General features: G+C 34.3%; 1 protein-coding gene across 8 annotated transcripts in view; it reads right to left on the bottom strand.

The window, feature by feature from the left end:
- Positions 1-452: 452 nt before the first annotated feature.
- The window catches only part of TANK (TRAF family member associated NFKB activator), a 99,284-nt gene continuing 86,681 nt past the window's right edge, over positions 453-13,055 (bottom strand). For 7 of the 8 annotated variants that reach the window (XR_005719086.1, XR_005719085.1, XM_040229204.1 and 4 more), the window contains 4 exons: positions 11,922-11,998; positions 11,172-11,287; positions 4,732-5,303; positions 453-1,306 (listed from right to left, as the gene is read on the bottom strand). Coding sequence is in view for 6 of the 8 variants with exons in the window: in XM_040229204.1 (XP_040085138.1) it covers positions 1,130-1,306; positions 4,732-5,303; positions 11,172-11,287; positions 11,922-11,998 (942 nt within the window). In the remaining 2 variants the exon portion in view is untranslated. The remainder of the gene's footprint in view (positions 1,307-4,731; positions 5,304-11,171; positions 11,288-11,921; positions 11,999-13,055) is intronic. The other variant, XM_040229200.1, reaches the window with a different exon arrangement.

The following is a 13,055-nucleotide window of genomic DNA, read 5'->3' as shown; positions in this document are numbered from 1 at the left end:
GGCTTAAATTTCTGTTTTGAGAGTTGCAAGTCAGTGTTTACTTCATAAAAGAGAAGCCATGCCTCAAACATTTTAAAAAATTGAGAGTGGGGTGGGGGAGGGAAGAGAAACCTAAATGACAAGAATCATAGGGAAGTCTCATTTTAAACAGAATTCTGCAGTCTTCTGTATTTGGTATCCTCTCTCTTAAATATCCTCCACTGGTCATCAATCAGGCTGCTAACAATGAATTAACAATTTCTCAACAAGAATGTGGACATTTCTAATGTAAATTAATAAATATGAATAATCCTTACAAGGTTTTAGATTTGCTCCCATTAAAGACAAATGTGTTCCTTTAGAAAGTTTACCCTGAAAAATAATTTTAAATTTCAAAGTGATCTATTAGCTGTAATAAAATGTCACCAGATCTGGTATTACCCTTCTTTCAGATTACTGGAAAGAAACATGAATTTTATGAATTTCCCCCAAATGTGATTTATTTTTTTATTCAGGAACAAAGAACACATTAACTATCACAACATAAGTAACTCTTAATATTTAACTAACTTCATCATGTAGCTATACATACAGAAAAAATTAAACCTATGTCTTTTATTAAAGAAAAAAAAACACTAAAGGTTTTAAATAATCCCACCAGTGATTTTTATCACTGAGCAACAAATGTCTTAAGTTTGGTATTTACTCAGATATTTATCTTGTCTGCTATTCTCTATTATAGGTTTATTCAAAAAGAACACCCAATGCATAAATAATCTAAATTTTAAAATAAAAACAAATTTTAAAAACCCTATAAACATCTGACATCACCACATTCAATAGTTCTAACTAGAAACCCAAGCAATAAGCTTAGACATTTGAAAAAACATAAATTATTGTTACACAATTGCATAATCCCATATATAATAAACACTGTAAACATGAATACAATGAATTACAGCTTTGTACAAAACAATCTTTTAAAAGGCAATAAAAGACAGTTACAATATTAAGTTTAGAAATTCAAATAGCAGTGACTAGATTTTTCAGTAAATGATCTTGAGCTAAGTTTGCAATCAAGTATTAATATATAATATTACAAACCCAAAATCATCACATAGAACTTGACATGTCTGTTTTCAAATGCATCTTAAGTCTCCCCATTAAAGTGTGAATTAAGATGCCGGAGGAAATCCCCCCTGGATGTAATGGATGGTGGGAAAACTGCTTGACAGAATTCACATACGCGAGGTATATGCAGTTCGGAGCCTGTGCCACTTAGTACCAATAAGTCACTGTCTTGATTAGGAAAGGGCTTCCAAATGGGCTGCAGGAAACAAATAAAAACATCTTCTGTTATTTGTATTTAAAATCAACTTGCACTGAATTTCTAATTCAAATTTTTTGAATGGGATATATACATATATATGAAATTCCCTAATATGAAAGCAAATTACCTTTCCATAAAATTAGCATGAGGACATGACTCAATTCTCTTTCTCATATAGCTTAACTTAAAGAATCACTTAAAATACACATTCACCCACTTTATCTTCACAAACCAGAAAGCTTTCAGTTTTAACACCAGCATGTTTTAATACCCATTATCACAGTGATAACAGTTTTGGGGCAACAGTCAATACTGCGACTTTAAAAAAATTAAAATTATCTTTTTTATTTTAATTGGAAACTTTCAGATATAGGACCTTTATTAATACACAGCACACTAGACCTGATGTGTGTGAACATGCATTTTGATCAAGAGTAATTTGAATTTTACTACTATTTACCAGCAAATCCACAATGAATAAATCATAGAAATAAGTACTTTAATTTTTGAAAATAATTTTTTTAAGTATGAAATGAATTCTATTGATCAGTTCTTTTTTGAAACCTCAAATATTTAATCATTCAATAAAATCCAACATTGGGTGCATTCTTCTGACTTCTTATTTTGCTTCTGTTATACAGTGCATACTTTGGCCTTCTTACCCTTTCTTGTGGCTAAATAAAGTGAAGCCTGTCAACAGTTGCCCAATTAAAGAATTATGGAAAAGCATAATTCAACAGAACTACCTCCAGTATAATAAGCAGCACATACATACTCTTAACTGTATTTACTATTAAAAAAAATATTTAGAAGGACAAGAGAAAGCATTTAGTTCAAGAGTGGGTGCTCTGTAAATGTTTGTTGACTACCTTATTTTCCTGAAATGCTATAAGCCAAATTATTTCTAAAATTTGCTTTCTTATCTTAAAATATCTAAACTCTGGCACTTTGAGGAAAATCACCTCAAAAAACCAACTTAAAGAGACCCCTTTGTGCTCCTATTACTAATTTGCTTTTAAAATAACAACCTAATCCAACTCTTGACACAGTGTTAGTTTTCATTCCCTTAACCAATCTCTTTCATCCTGGTTAACCAATCATTACGTAAACAGTATATTACTAATTGAAGCATTTGGGTTTCACGTCATCACTGTCTTCTTATAAACATTTTACTGGACAGCTGTGTACAGTTGGTGTAAATATACAAAGTCTGTCTAAGCACCCAGATACATTCAAGTATCAGTACAGAGGGCTTATAACATTGACTCAAATCCTTTTGTGAGAAGTGGCAATTTTATAACAAAAAACAATAATATTTAAAATACATATTTGAAATTTGGGGTGAAATCATTTCCTTTCTCCCATGATAAAAGAAAAGCAGTACTAACTATGAGAATATAAGAGTTAACGACTTAAATTTTAGTGTTGGCAGTTTAACCAAAAAGTACAATTAATAGGTACCATTCTAATGGGAAATTGATATGGATATAAATAAAAGATTAATAAGTTAAAGATACTTTTAATTAAAATCTGTAAAATAGTAACAGGCTCAGGAGCAAACATTTGATAAACCAATCTTCTACTACCAATTTATTTTCAAAGTCCATACTTATCCTTCTCTGTTAGGAGCTATTAGTTCAGATTTGATCTTTTTACAGAATTTGGTTGGGACCCCAATGACTGACTCAGCAAAAGTAGGAAGAAAAGGAAATCACATATAGCAAAATAAACAGATATGTTTCAGACTTTATTATGATAGCTGAATGTATAAAAAAGGTGTTAAGTAGTAATGATATAAAAGTAAAAATCTGAATTATGAAACCAAAATTTCACTTCCTTTTGTTATCAACAACTCAAGAATTCTGGATTCCTCATAGAAGCTTTACTAAAGCAAATAAAACAACAAAATGTTTTAAAAAACCCATTCTAAGAAATATCCTTTGAGTCCTAAACTGTAACACAGCATTCAAAACAGACGAATTTCTCTGCCTTTTCTGCCAAAATATCAATTATCTAACCTTATGCCCCATGTCTTGTGACAGCTCAACACCAATTCTCCTGCATTTTTTAAGCTGAATACTTTTCCATCAAGTTGTAATCACATACCAGCTGTTTCCCTTGCTGTAGCATAGAAAGCAAATGCACAATGCAGGGTGCCATCTACTGAAACATGACTGTACAGACTAGTAAAAGAACAAGCAAGAGATATAATGGAGAAAAAAGTAACAAGCATTAGAACTGATGCACTTCACAGCTCCACAGGAATTCTACTTGCAATAAATGAAATTGTTTAATTTGTTTCATTAAGTAGTAACTGTAACTGTGACTATGATGTAAAATAAGGTACAATGTAGAACATAAGTGAGTCAATAATTAAAGCTTATTGTCAGAGCTGCCTCCTTTTCTCCACTGCTAAACTATACCACAGCTTGACTATTGCCTTCTTTGTATGTGGATTTAAAAGTCTATAACCTATAAAAATACTGACGAAGCCAAAGAGTATTAATCAAGTTGTTGGTGTGTTTTGGTTTTCAGTACATATCTCAAGGCAAAGGGAAATCAAACAAATGTCCTCAATTTGTTTTAGACACTTGTAGCAATCTGGATTTTTTAAAACAAGCTTCTGTTTATTTTAACAACTGTATATTTTTCAGTTGTCTTCAGGCATTAAACAACCCCCCCCCTTGTTTTTTTTAAACTTAAAGAAGCATTTTGTAATAGCACCTGAATAGAAGAGAGGGTAGGAGGGGACTGGGGTGGCATTAAGGATGGGCTGTAAATAGTCTGCAAGCTTTAGAAACATTAAAGAATTTGATAAAAATTATACATATGTAGAGACTATTTTAAAAATATATTAGGCTGCATGTTCAGGGCCAGATTAGAAACCAAAACCAAACCCTCCAGATCCTAAGTACTATATAAATGAGACGGCACAAAAGTATTATTTGAAAGACAGTTCAGTTATTTTCAGAAATAGAAACATACAATGTGATTATTTACTTATTAAAAAATGATGCATTCTTATAAAGGTAAGTATGATATATACAACTTTTTGATAAAAAATGGCATCTGCTTCACAGAATGACATTTAATAAAGAATCTTATTATAACAATGATACTGAGTAAAAATCTGAGTCAGGGACTAGGTAAGATAATGACACACACTAGATATAGATAAGGTTTACATGTATTTTTAAATGTGCCATAAATTTTAAGGTACTTTATAACAGACCTTTGCCATAATCATCTTTTAAATTTCATGTCATTTATTACAAGACCTGGATTTTGTTAGTTGAAAGCTTAACTTTGGCTAGTCAGTAGTTTAAAAAAGATGTCTGATAACCTGAAAGAGATGCGTATCTGTGCATGCATAGCAAAATGTGTGTTCACACATAATATATTTGTTAATGCAAAACAGTTACCTGCTGTGGTCCTCGGATAGCTTTTCCTGGGGAATCGAGTGAAGGAAAAGGTGCATCAGATGGGTCCTGAAGTGGGAATGTATTTACAAATAATGCATTATGGTCTCCAGGTGGCAAACACGGAGCTCTATCCAGAGATGTCCTAATACAAGTATTTGAGGGTTTTGCTTTGTCAGTTGTTTTAAGGTTTTGTATAGCAGAAGCTATGGGGTCAATTCCCAGAATTTCAAATAAAGTTTCTCCTGTTTTGACAAAGTTTCCTGGATTGTCTCTGGGCTCCATATTAAATTGATCCTGGCACACAGTCTCAGATGTAACAGAACCAAGGACATCAGGTCTTTCTGGAGTGCTATGTAAGAAAGTAGAGTCATTGTCCATAGGTGGAAACTTGACATTGAATTTAGAAAGTGATTCAAAAGATGTGTCTTCCTCATCTTGGCCCAGTCCTCTTGGTGTGACAGATGTGACGCACGGTGCACCTCTATTTATATCATCTTTTGCCTGAGGCTTAAACAGCACTTCTTGTTTATCTGTTTTATCAGTACACTGTACAGGCATAGAGCACTGTGTCTCTGCAGGGAAAAAAACACAAAAGGAAAACAGTCGCATTTCAATCATTCTTAAAAATCTGAATGTTCAATTAGCTTTGGATAGATGAGTATTATTTTTTCTATTGGTTTTTATAGTAACTGAAGACAACTGGCATTTTCTTTTTAACATTTGCGACCATCTTACACAGAAATATTAGCAGTCTCCAGTGGGTGAACTGGGATATAACTTACTAGTGCAAGTTTACCTGCTTTGTCTTTTCCTAGGTCTTGTGCTGTAAGCCCTGAGTCTTGTTCAGTTATTCTGCTCTACACTTAAAAACATTTGCTTATAGTATACACATTTCAACGTTTTGTCAGTAATGGAAGCTGCAACTGTTAGCTTGCTTAGACGAGTAAGTTATTAAAAGGGAAACTCCTTACCAGTCATATATATATTAATATACTGTACAGGTTAAGAATCTGTATGAATTAGGTAATTTATTCCCCTATAACATGTCTGTGTGACAAATATTAATATATCACCAATCAGCTTAGCTACTGTCTACTCTATGTGAGGGAGTGGTGGTGGTGGGTGTTAGGGGGAGAAAAGACTGGAAGCAAAAGAAGGATGAAATTTTAGGATGCATGTTCAGAAAACTATGTGAATATAGGATTTTCTCATTTAGAAAAGGCCTCTCTAGATAAGGTAGTTGCTACTGCTGCTGCTGCTGCTGCTAAGTCACTTCAGTCGTGTCCGACTCTGTGCGATCCCACAGACGGTAAGCCCACCAGGCTCCCCTGTCCCTGGGATTCTCCAGGCAAGAACACTGGAGTGGGTTGCCATTTCCTTCTCCAATGCAAGAAAGTGAGAAGTGAAAGTGAAGTCGCTCAGTCGTGTCCGACTCTTAGCGACCCCATGGACTGCAGCCCACCAGGTTCCGCCGTCCATGGGATTTTCCAGGCAAGAGTACAAGTTATCAGGTATATATTAGAAACTCCAAAGCTCATTTATCTAGAAGATACTTTTCCAACAAATACAGCTCTCAAGGACATAGGCAAAAGCTAGAAAATAAGAAAATAGTGCTTTTGAGGGGTCAGGTTTAGAGCCACAAGGCCCACAGATGAATTTTGCTCTTATTCTCATTTTAGATTCATTCTAACAAGCTTGATGATGTCTGCCTAGTTCATAGCTGGTTAGAAGCAGCAAACTACAAGGCATGGACCTGAGCTGTTCAATGCAGATGCAGTTATCAGTAAGAGCTGAAGGCACGAGTCAAGAAAAACAAAAAAGCAGAACTCAGAGAACACTACAGCTCAGTGTGGGGCCAACAAGGGCTATGGTTTTCAATGCAAGAAAAAAAATGATCAAAGCACTCTCCATGTTGATGATATTGAGAGATTAGAAAAAGCTAAATTATGCCCCACAACGTTACTTCTAGAAGACAGTGAAATTGGAGGCTGCTAATATGTATATTTTCATTAAGCGGACAAATGGTAAAAAAAAAAAAATTTTTTTAAAGTGAAAGTGAAGTCACTCAGTTGTGTCCAACTCTGTAACCCCATGGACTGTAGCCCACCAGGCTCCTCCATCCATGGAATTTTCCAGGCAAGAGTACTAGAGTGGGTTGCCATTTCCTTTGCCACTGGATCTTCCTGACCCAGGGAATGGACTCAAGTCTCCTGCATTGCAGACAGACGCTTTATCATCTGAGCCACCAGGGAAGCCTGGTGATTTTTTTAATCAGCATGCTAAAAAGGTAGCCATCAGTGAAGCTATACATTAACCAATGATGCCAGTTTAAGCAGACAGGGTATAGAGAGCACTGTGCAATACAGCGTTTGCCCAGATCAGTAAGCACTTAACAAATGTCATTCTTTTCCTTTCCTTTTGGTGTTTACAGTCTCATAACGCCTTTCTCTTCTTTGCCAAGATACATTCCAACACAAGGATGTTTACTGTTTGGACATGATTGTAGTCCAAATGCCACGATGCCAACAGCTTCTTTAGTTCATCCTGTTACATACCTCTGCCTCTCTTTAGTAAGTACTATCTTCTCTTACTGGATTAACTACAGCAGCCTTTGAACTGCTTTCTTGCATTTAAATTTTTCTCATATTCACTCCACTATCTACACTGCTTTCCCCTACCCTGCCTTAGTTTTTCTAAAATATGTATTTGGTCAGGTTATTTTCTTAATAAAACCTTTTCATGGCTCTCCAAGACCTTCAGCCCTAGAATTCGTATAAAACTGTGCATGACTGATCCTTGATCACCTCTCCCTGCTGTCATCTTTCACCACATCTGCTCCACTCACTCCTTACTCCAGCTTTAATGAACGTTGGTACAGTTATCCAAAAGGCCATATTCTCTCGTCTTTGGGCCTTCACACATGCTGTGCAGACTATCTGAACTGCCCCCTTCTGTTACTCTTTGCCTCACTCTTATATGCTCTTCATTTCTTGGCTTAGGCATTCACTTCTCTGGATGGCTGGCTCTGGCTTCCCAAGACTGGTTTAGTCATGACTGGTGGGTGCCCTAAGGACTAAACACTCTGCATTTTATTTGCAAATTACCTCTTTCTCCCATTAAGGTAGATTTCTTGAGTTCCTAAACTGTTTTGTTTCCCACTTTCTCCAGTACCCTGCTCAGAACTTGCACATAGTATGCCTTCAATAAACGAATTCTAAATGAATCTGTATTCTCTTTTCCATGGAGCTTAGTATAATAATCTACATTTGCTAGATAATCCGTCTGTAACTAGGAATGAAAGTCAAAGTGCAAGTCAGTGGTGTCCTACTCTTTGTGACCCCATGGACTGTATAGGCCGTGGAATTCTCCAGGCCAGAATACTGGAGTGGGTAGCCTTTCCCTTCTCCAGGGGATCTTCCCAACTCAGGGATCGAACCCAGGTCTCCCACATTGCAGGCAGATTCTTTACCAGCTGAGCCACAAGGGAAGTGGTACAGTAGTTAAGATCAAGCACAACTGGTTGGCAGGATTTCTCTGTCCTCTGAGGTTCTTAAAGTCCATTAACTCTCAAGTAGTCATTTTTTCTCGTAGTAGACTTAAAAAATGGTAGGAAATTCTAGGAAATAGTACTTTCTTTGTAGATTACGCTTACTAATTGCAAATAATAAATCAGGAAAACCACCTCTTGAGGTAACTAAATTTTGTTAACACCTGAGAAGGAGGAAACACTTATCTAAATGTTCTTCAATAGAACAGGGTGAATGCAAGAGAATCTGCTGCTGCTGCTAATGACAACTATTAATACTAATAGAACTTCTGCGTGCCACACACTTATAACCATTGTATGTGTGTTGATTCAGGGGTTAATCCCAGGGCTACACAGCTAATGAATGAGTGGTAGATCTGGAACTGGAACTCAAGCAGCCTAACTCTAGAGCCTATGTTCTGAATCATTATGACACATTGAACATGCTGCTTTTTACATTATAGAAAAGAATCTCCAAAATGATAGAAATGTGCTTTAAATTTCTTTTCCAGAAGTAGGTCTATCCCCTTTGTGAACAAAACATAGAAAACCCAAACAAGTGTAAAAAAGCATATATTTTCTTTCAGTATAGCTAGTTGGCATACCTCTCAGCACATTAATCTTCTGAATTAATTTGTTCAAGCAATAAGAGTTATTATTTACAAAAAAAATTTTTTGTTTAAACCTAAGATTTCTAAGGCTACTAGAAATCTAAGCTTAGAAAATTTAAAACTCAAGCTGCATGAAAGCACTTGTCATTCTGACACTATACTAAGAAACATGATTAGGTGAGCTAATTGTCTTTCTACTTTGTTTACTTCAAGGACACTTATCTCTAAATTTTAGATTTCTAAATTTTAAGAACAGGCTGTCCATCTGGACTACTTCTCAGTTTAATTATCTGGTATATGACAAAAGAAAAAGATCTGATGGTTGTTTTAACTTATAGTCCTATATCCTCATCTCCTGATCCCCACTGAAATATGACCCTGCTTCATGGACCAAATAGTACTTCTTCCTGAAGCCACAACTGCTTCAGCATACATTTCATCTTTATCCTTTCTCAAGGTTATTGTCATATGTGGATGAGAAGAAAAAAATTAAAAGAAAATTTATAATTCTACTAATTCAGCAATTTATGAATTAGATCTGTTTCTTAAAAGTAAAAATCAAATTTTAACAAAAAATAAGACAGGGGACAATCATGTTAAATATACTCTTTCCAGCTATATTATGCAAATCACATTAAAACAGTTACTTTATATTTGTATTCAACGTAGTGTTCATCCTTAAAATAAACCTGAACAGGCAGGCATCTTCCTCAACCCATCTCCAAACATTTCTTTTTCTCTTTTCCCCCTTTGATCTATTCCTTTCAGAAGCATAATATTTGATATTGTGGTTTATTTGGAGTCAGAAAACTTCATTGGAGTTTGTAGCACAAAAGACCTAAAGTATTTCAAGAATAATGCTGTATTTATTATTTGTGACACAGTTAATATAAAATGTAAGAATATTGTTATGAAGCAGTTTTAGTGGGAAAGAAATTGAAGTTAAACACTCCAGTTGTTAAGTATTCCAGTTGACAGATACATACTCAGATTTAGACCTGTGTAACTTAAAAATGGTCAAAGTATTATGCCACTGATAATGGGTAGGTTCTCTGTGTAACAATGAATATGTCACCATTGAAATGTTTTGATAAGATGCTGATGTTCAAAGAGGCATGTTTATGATTTCTTAGGTACTACATCTCTATAGCTAGTAGATTTTAAATAAAGATAATTCTTTTACTTCAGAAGTACCTAGTGTTTTCAGTCCGTAGAAAAGATCAATTTCTCATGAAAATGACAGAAATTAAAGTGTAAAAAATCAGAGCTCTTTCTGGGGCAAAGGGAAGAGAAGTAAACTACGTCTGTCAACAAAGATTGTTTTGCTTTTCCAACAGAGCACTGTGTACCTTCTCTGAAAACAAAATGGTAGGAGTAAGCAAAAAGTAAATTTACATGATAAAACGATCTCTTAAATAGCTGAGCTATCAGTTTTAAGAAATGGGAAGTAGTCTTGAATTAAAGGGGTGTTAGCACTGCGGCAACATCTTTCAGATTGAAACCTGTACATCACATCTCTTCGGAACTGCATGCAGAATATCTCAAATCACAAGGGTAAAGGAGAATTTATCATTATAAATGATCAGTTCACCTTCCTTTTGTTTACAGAGGTGCTTGGTAGCCAAATTCAATCCTTGGTAATATGCTATTCATATTTAACTACTGAAGCAAATACCAGGAAGTCTGTCTGGGGTTTTAGGGAAGGGTAGAGCTTTTAAAAACCATGCCAAACTATATCTGTAAAACAGATATTCCTTTTGAGTTGTATTTTATACTAAATTTGCACTTTGTGCCTTCAACAGAACTGGACTAATAAAAGGTGAAATGTTCATTTCTTCATTCAAATTAGAAGAATGTATCTATGGTGTCCAATTAACTTTCAGGCAGAAGTTTAAACACAAATCTAATGTTATACTTTTATTTAGCTCATATATGATAGTGTAGCTTCTAAGTTGTTTACTAATATATCAATTAATTTTAATAAGATACCCAGTAGCAAATGAAGATTTTGAGAGATATATCCTACCTTTATTTTTCTAAGGTAGGACTTCTTATTAAGAGGATTAGTAATTATGTCAATCAATTCAATCTGTACAGCGCCACACAAAATAGACAGGGAAGAGGCCAATAATTATATAATTAATAATTACAGAATTAAACAGCACTTAGCCATTATTAAGTGGTGAAAGGCACAAGTCACAATCCTCAGCACTTAATAAGCACTTAGAAATATTTTCACAATCAAAAAGAAATCAATTTCAACCAATAAAATTAACATTACTATATATTAAATCAAACCTTACCAGTTGCAGTGGTTGGTACATTAAGTTTGCTTAAGTGGTCTTTTTGTGCTTTAGCTAGCAAGCATATTCTATGAAATTCTTCTTTCAGATCCCAGAAAGTCTTCTCTATATAGCTTCTAAAAATAAATCAACATTTTAAAATGTAAAGACTATATCTTCAAATTTTAGAAATCATGATTGAATTTACAAGCACCTTTGAACGTACCACAAAATAATTACTGAAAGGTTCAAGTTTTAAAATATCATTTTAAATTCCTAGATAATACTTCCTAAAACAACTTTAATATTTGGTGAGTCAGGCACAAAGTAAGTGATAAAGTTCTAATACATACATATTGCACAAACTAGCATGTCTCCTTATTCATATATTCCACTTAATGCTGGCTGTCTCATTCTTACATTAGAAACTGCAATGTATTGACTTTTTGTCCTCTGTAGATAAACAGAAAAAACTTAATTTTTTATTTTTCACATTGAAAAGATTAAAGATCTATCCATATAAAATGATGTGGCCATAATACTTATTCTACTGAAATAGGAGAACTTCAGAGAATTCAGTTTTTAGAACCATCTCTGATATTAACTATATGACTTATTTACATCATTTTAACATGGAGAAGCCTTGAGTTCATCTCTTCTAGTTTCAAAAGGCTGCTGTTTCTTACAATTGCTAAAAACTTAAATATATAAATAAAAATGTATTTCAATATTTATAATTTGTAGAGTAGGCAAAGAAGGATACAGAACTACCTTTCATGGAATAAAGGAGTGCCAAGACTCCTTGGTGAAGTTTCTTTTCTTGGAGAGGAAACCTCTTGTCTTCTTACCTTAAAGATATAAAATGATTACCACTTTAAATTGCTTCCAAACTCAAATGAGAATGGATTAACAAAAAACAATGGAAAATTTATCTTCCTCACTGAAAAGTAAGCTTAGTTAGTTTTACATATATGTATGTTTATATATATTACAGTGAAAGTGTTAGTCCCTCAGTCGTGTCCAACTCTTTGTGACCCCATGATTGTGGCCCACCAGGTTCCTCTGTCCATGGGATTATCCAGGCAAGAATACTGGAGTGAGCAGTCATTCCCTTCTCCAGGGGATCTTCCTGACCCACTGATTGAACTCTGGTCTCTTGCATTGCTGGCAGATTCTTTGTTTACTTCAAAGGTAAGGCATCAGGCAGGGAAGCCCCATATATGTGTATATATCACAACAGATTTTTTAAAAATGAGAACATTCAGTGGAAAAAGGAAAATGAAAGTAGAAAAATAAGATGAAGTCATGAATTATTTCTGGTAACTTCAAAACTATTTCCAGTATTGATAATTCAAGGAATTTCCTCAAATTCATACCTTGATGAAATTGCTACTCTGATCACCAAGCATCTGACATGACTAGAAACTTTAGGAAAAAAATCCATGTGAGTTTACTTCTTTTCCATTATTGGCCTATCTAAATCAATGTCTTTGTATTTTGCTATAGATTCTTTGATGAGAAATGCAGCTGTATAAGAGGAATAAAGAAAACCAAGTTACAGCTCTTTAGCATTTAACAAGCATTTTTAAAGACAGTGCAATTATGAATTTAAGCTCCTTTAACACAAGTTCTTGCCACCACCCTGTGGCTTCCACTGGTATTACACTTATCATGACACAGAAGTCAGCAGTAAAGAACATGCAGTAATAATCTACTGCATAATTTAGATTTTTAAAAATCTTCAACCACACCTAGAGAACTTTGTGTACCTTTTAAAACTACAAATTGATCAATTCAAGTATTTGAAAAAAATCTTAATATTATTCAGTTATTTATATTTTGGCCAAACTGCATGGGATCTTATTTAAGTTCAAATTCAAACCAGTGTTTTGTATTAAGTGACTT

The sequence above is a fragment of the Oryx dammah genome, unplaced genomic scaffold (genome assembly GCF_014754425.2).
Source record: "Oryx dammah isolate SB20612 unplaced genomic scaffold, SCBI_Odam_1.1 HiC_scaffold_27, whole genome shotgun sequence".
Lineage (NCBI taxonomy): Eukaryota > Metazoa > Chordata > Mammalia > Artiodactyla > Bovidae > Oryx > Oryx dammah.
This window is presented reverse-complemented; position numbering and strand designations above follow the sequence as displayed.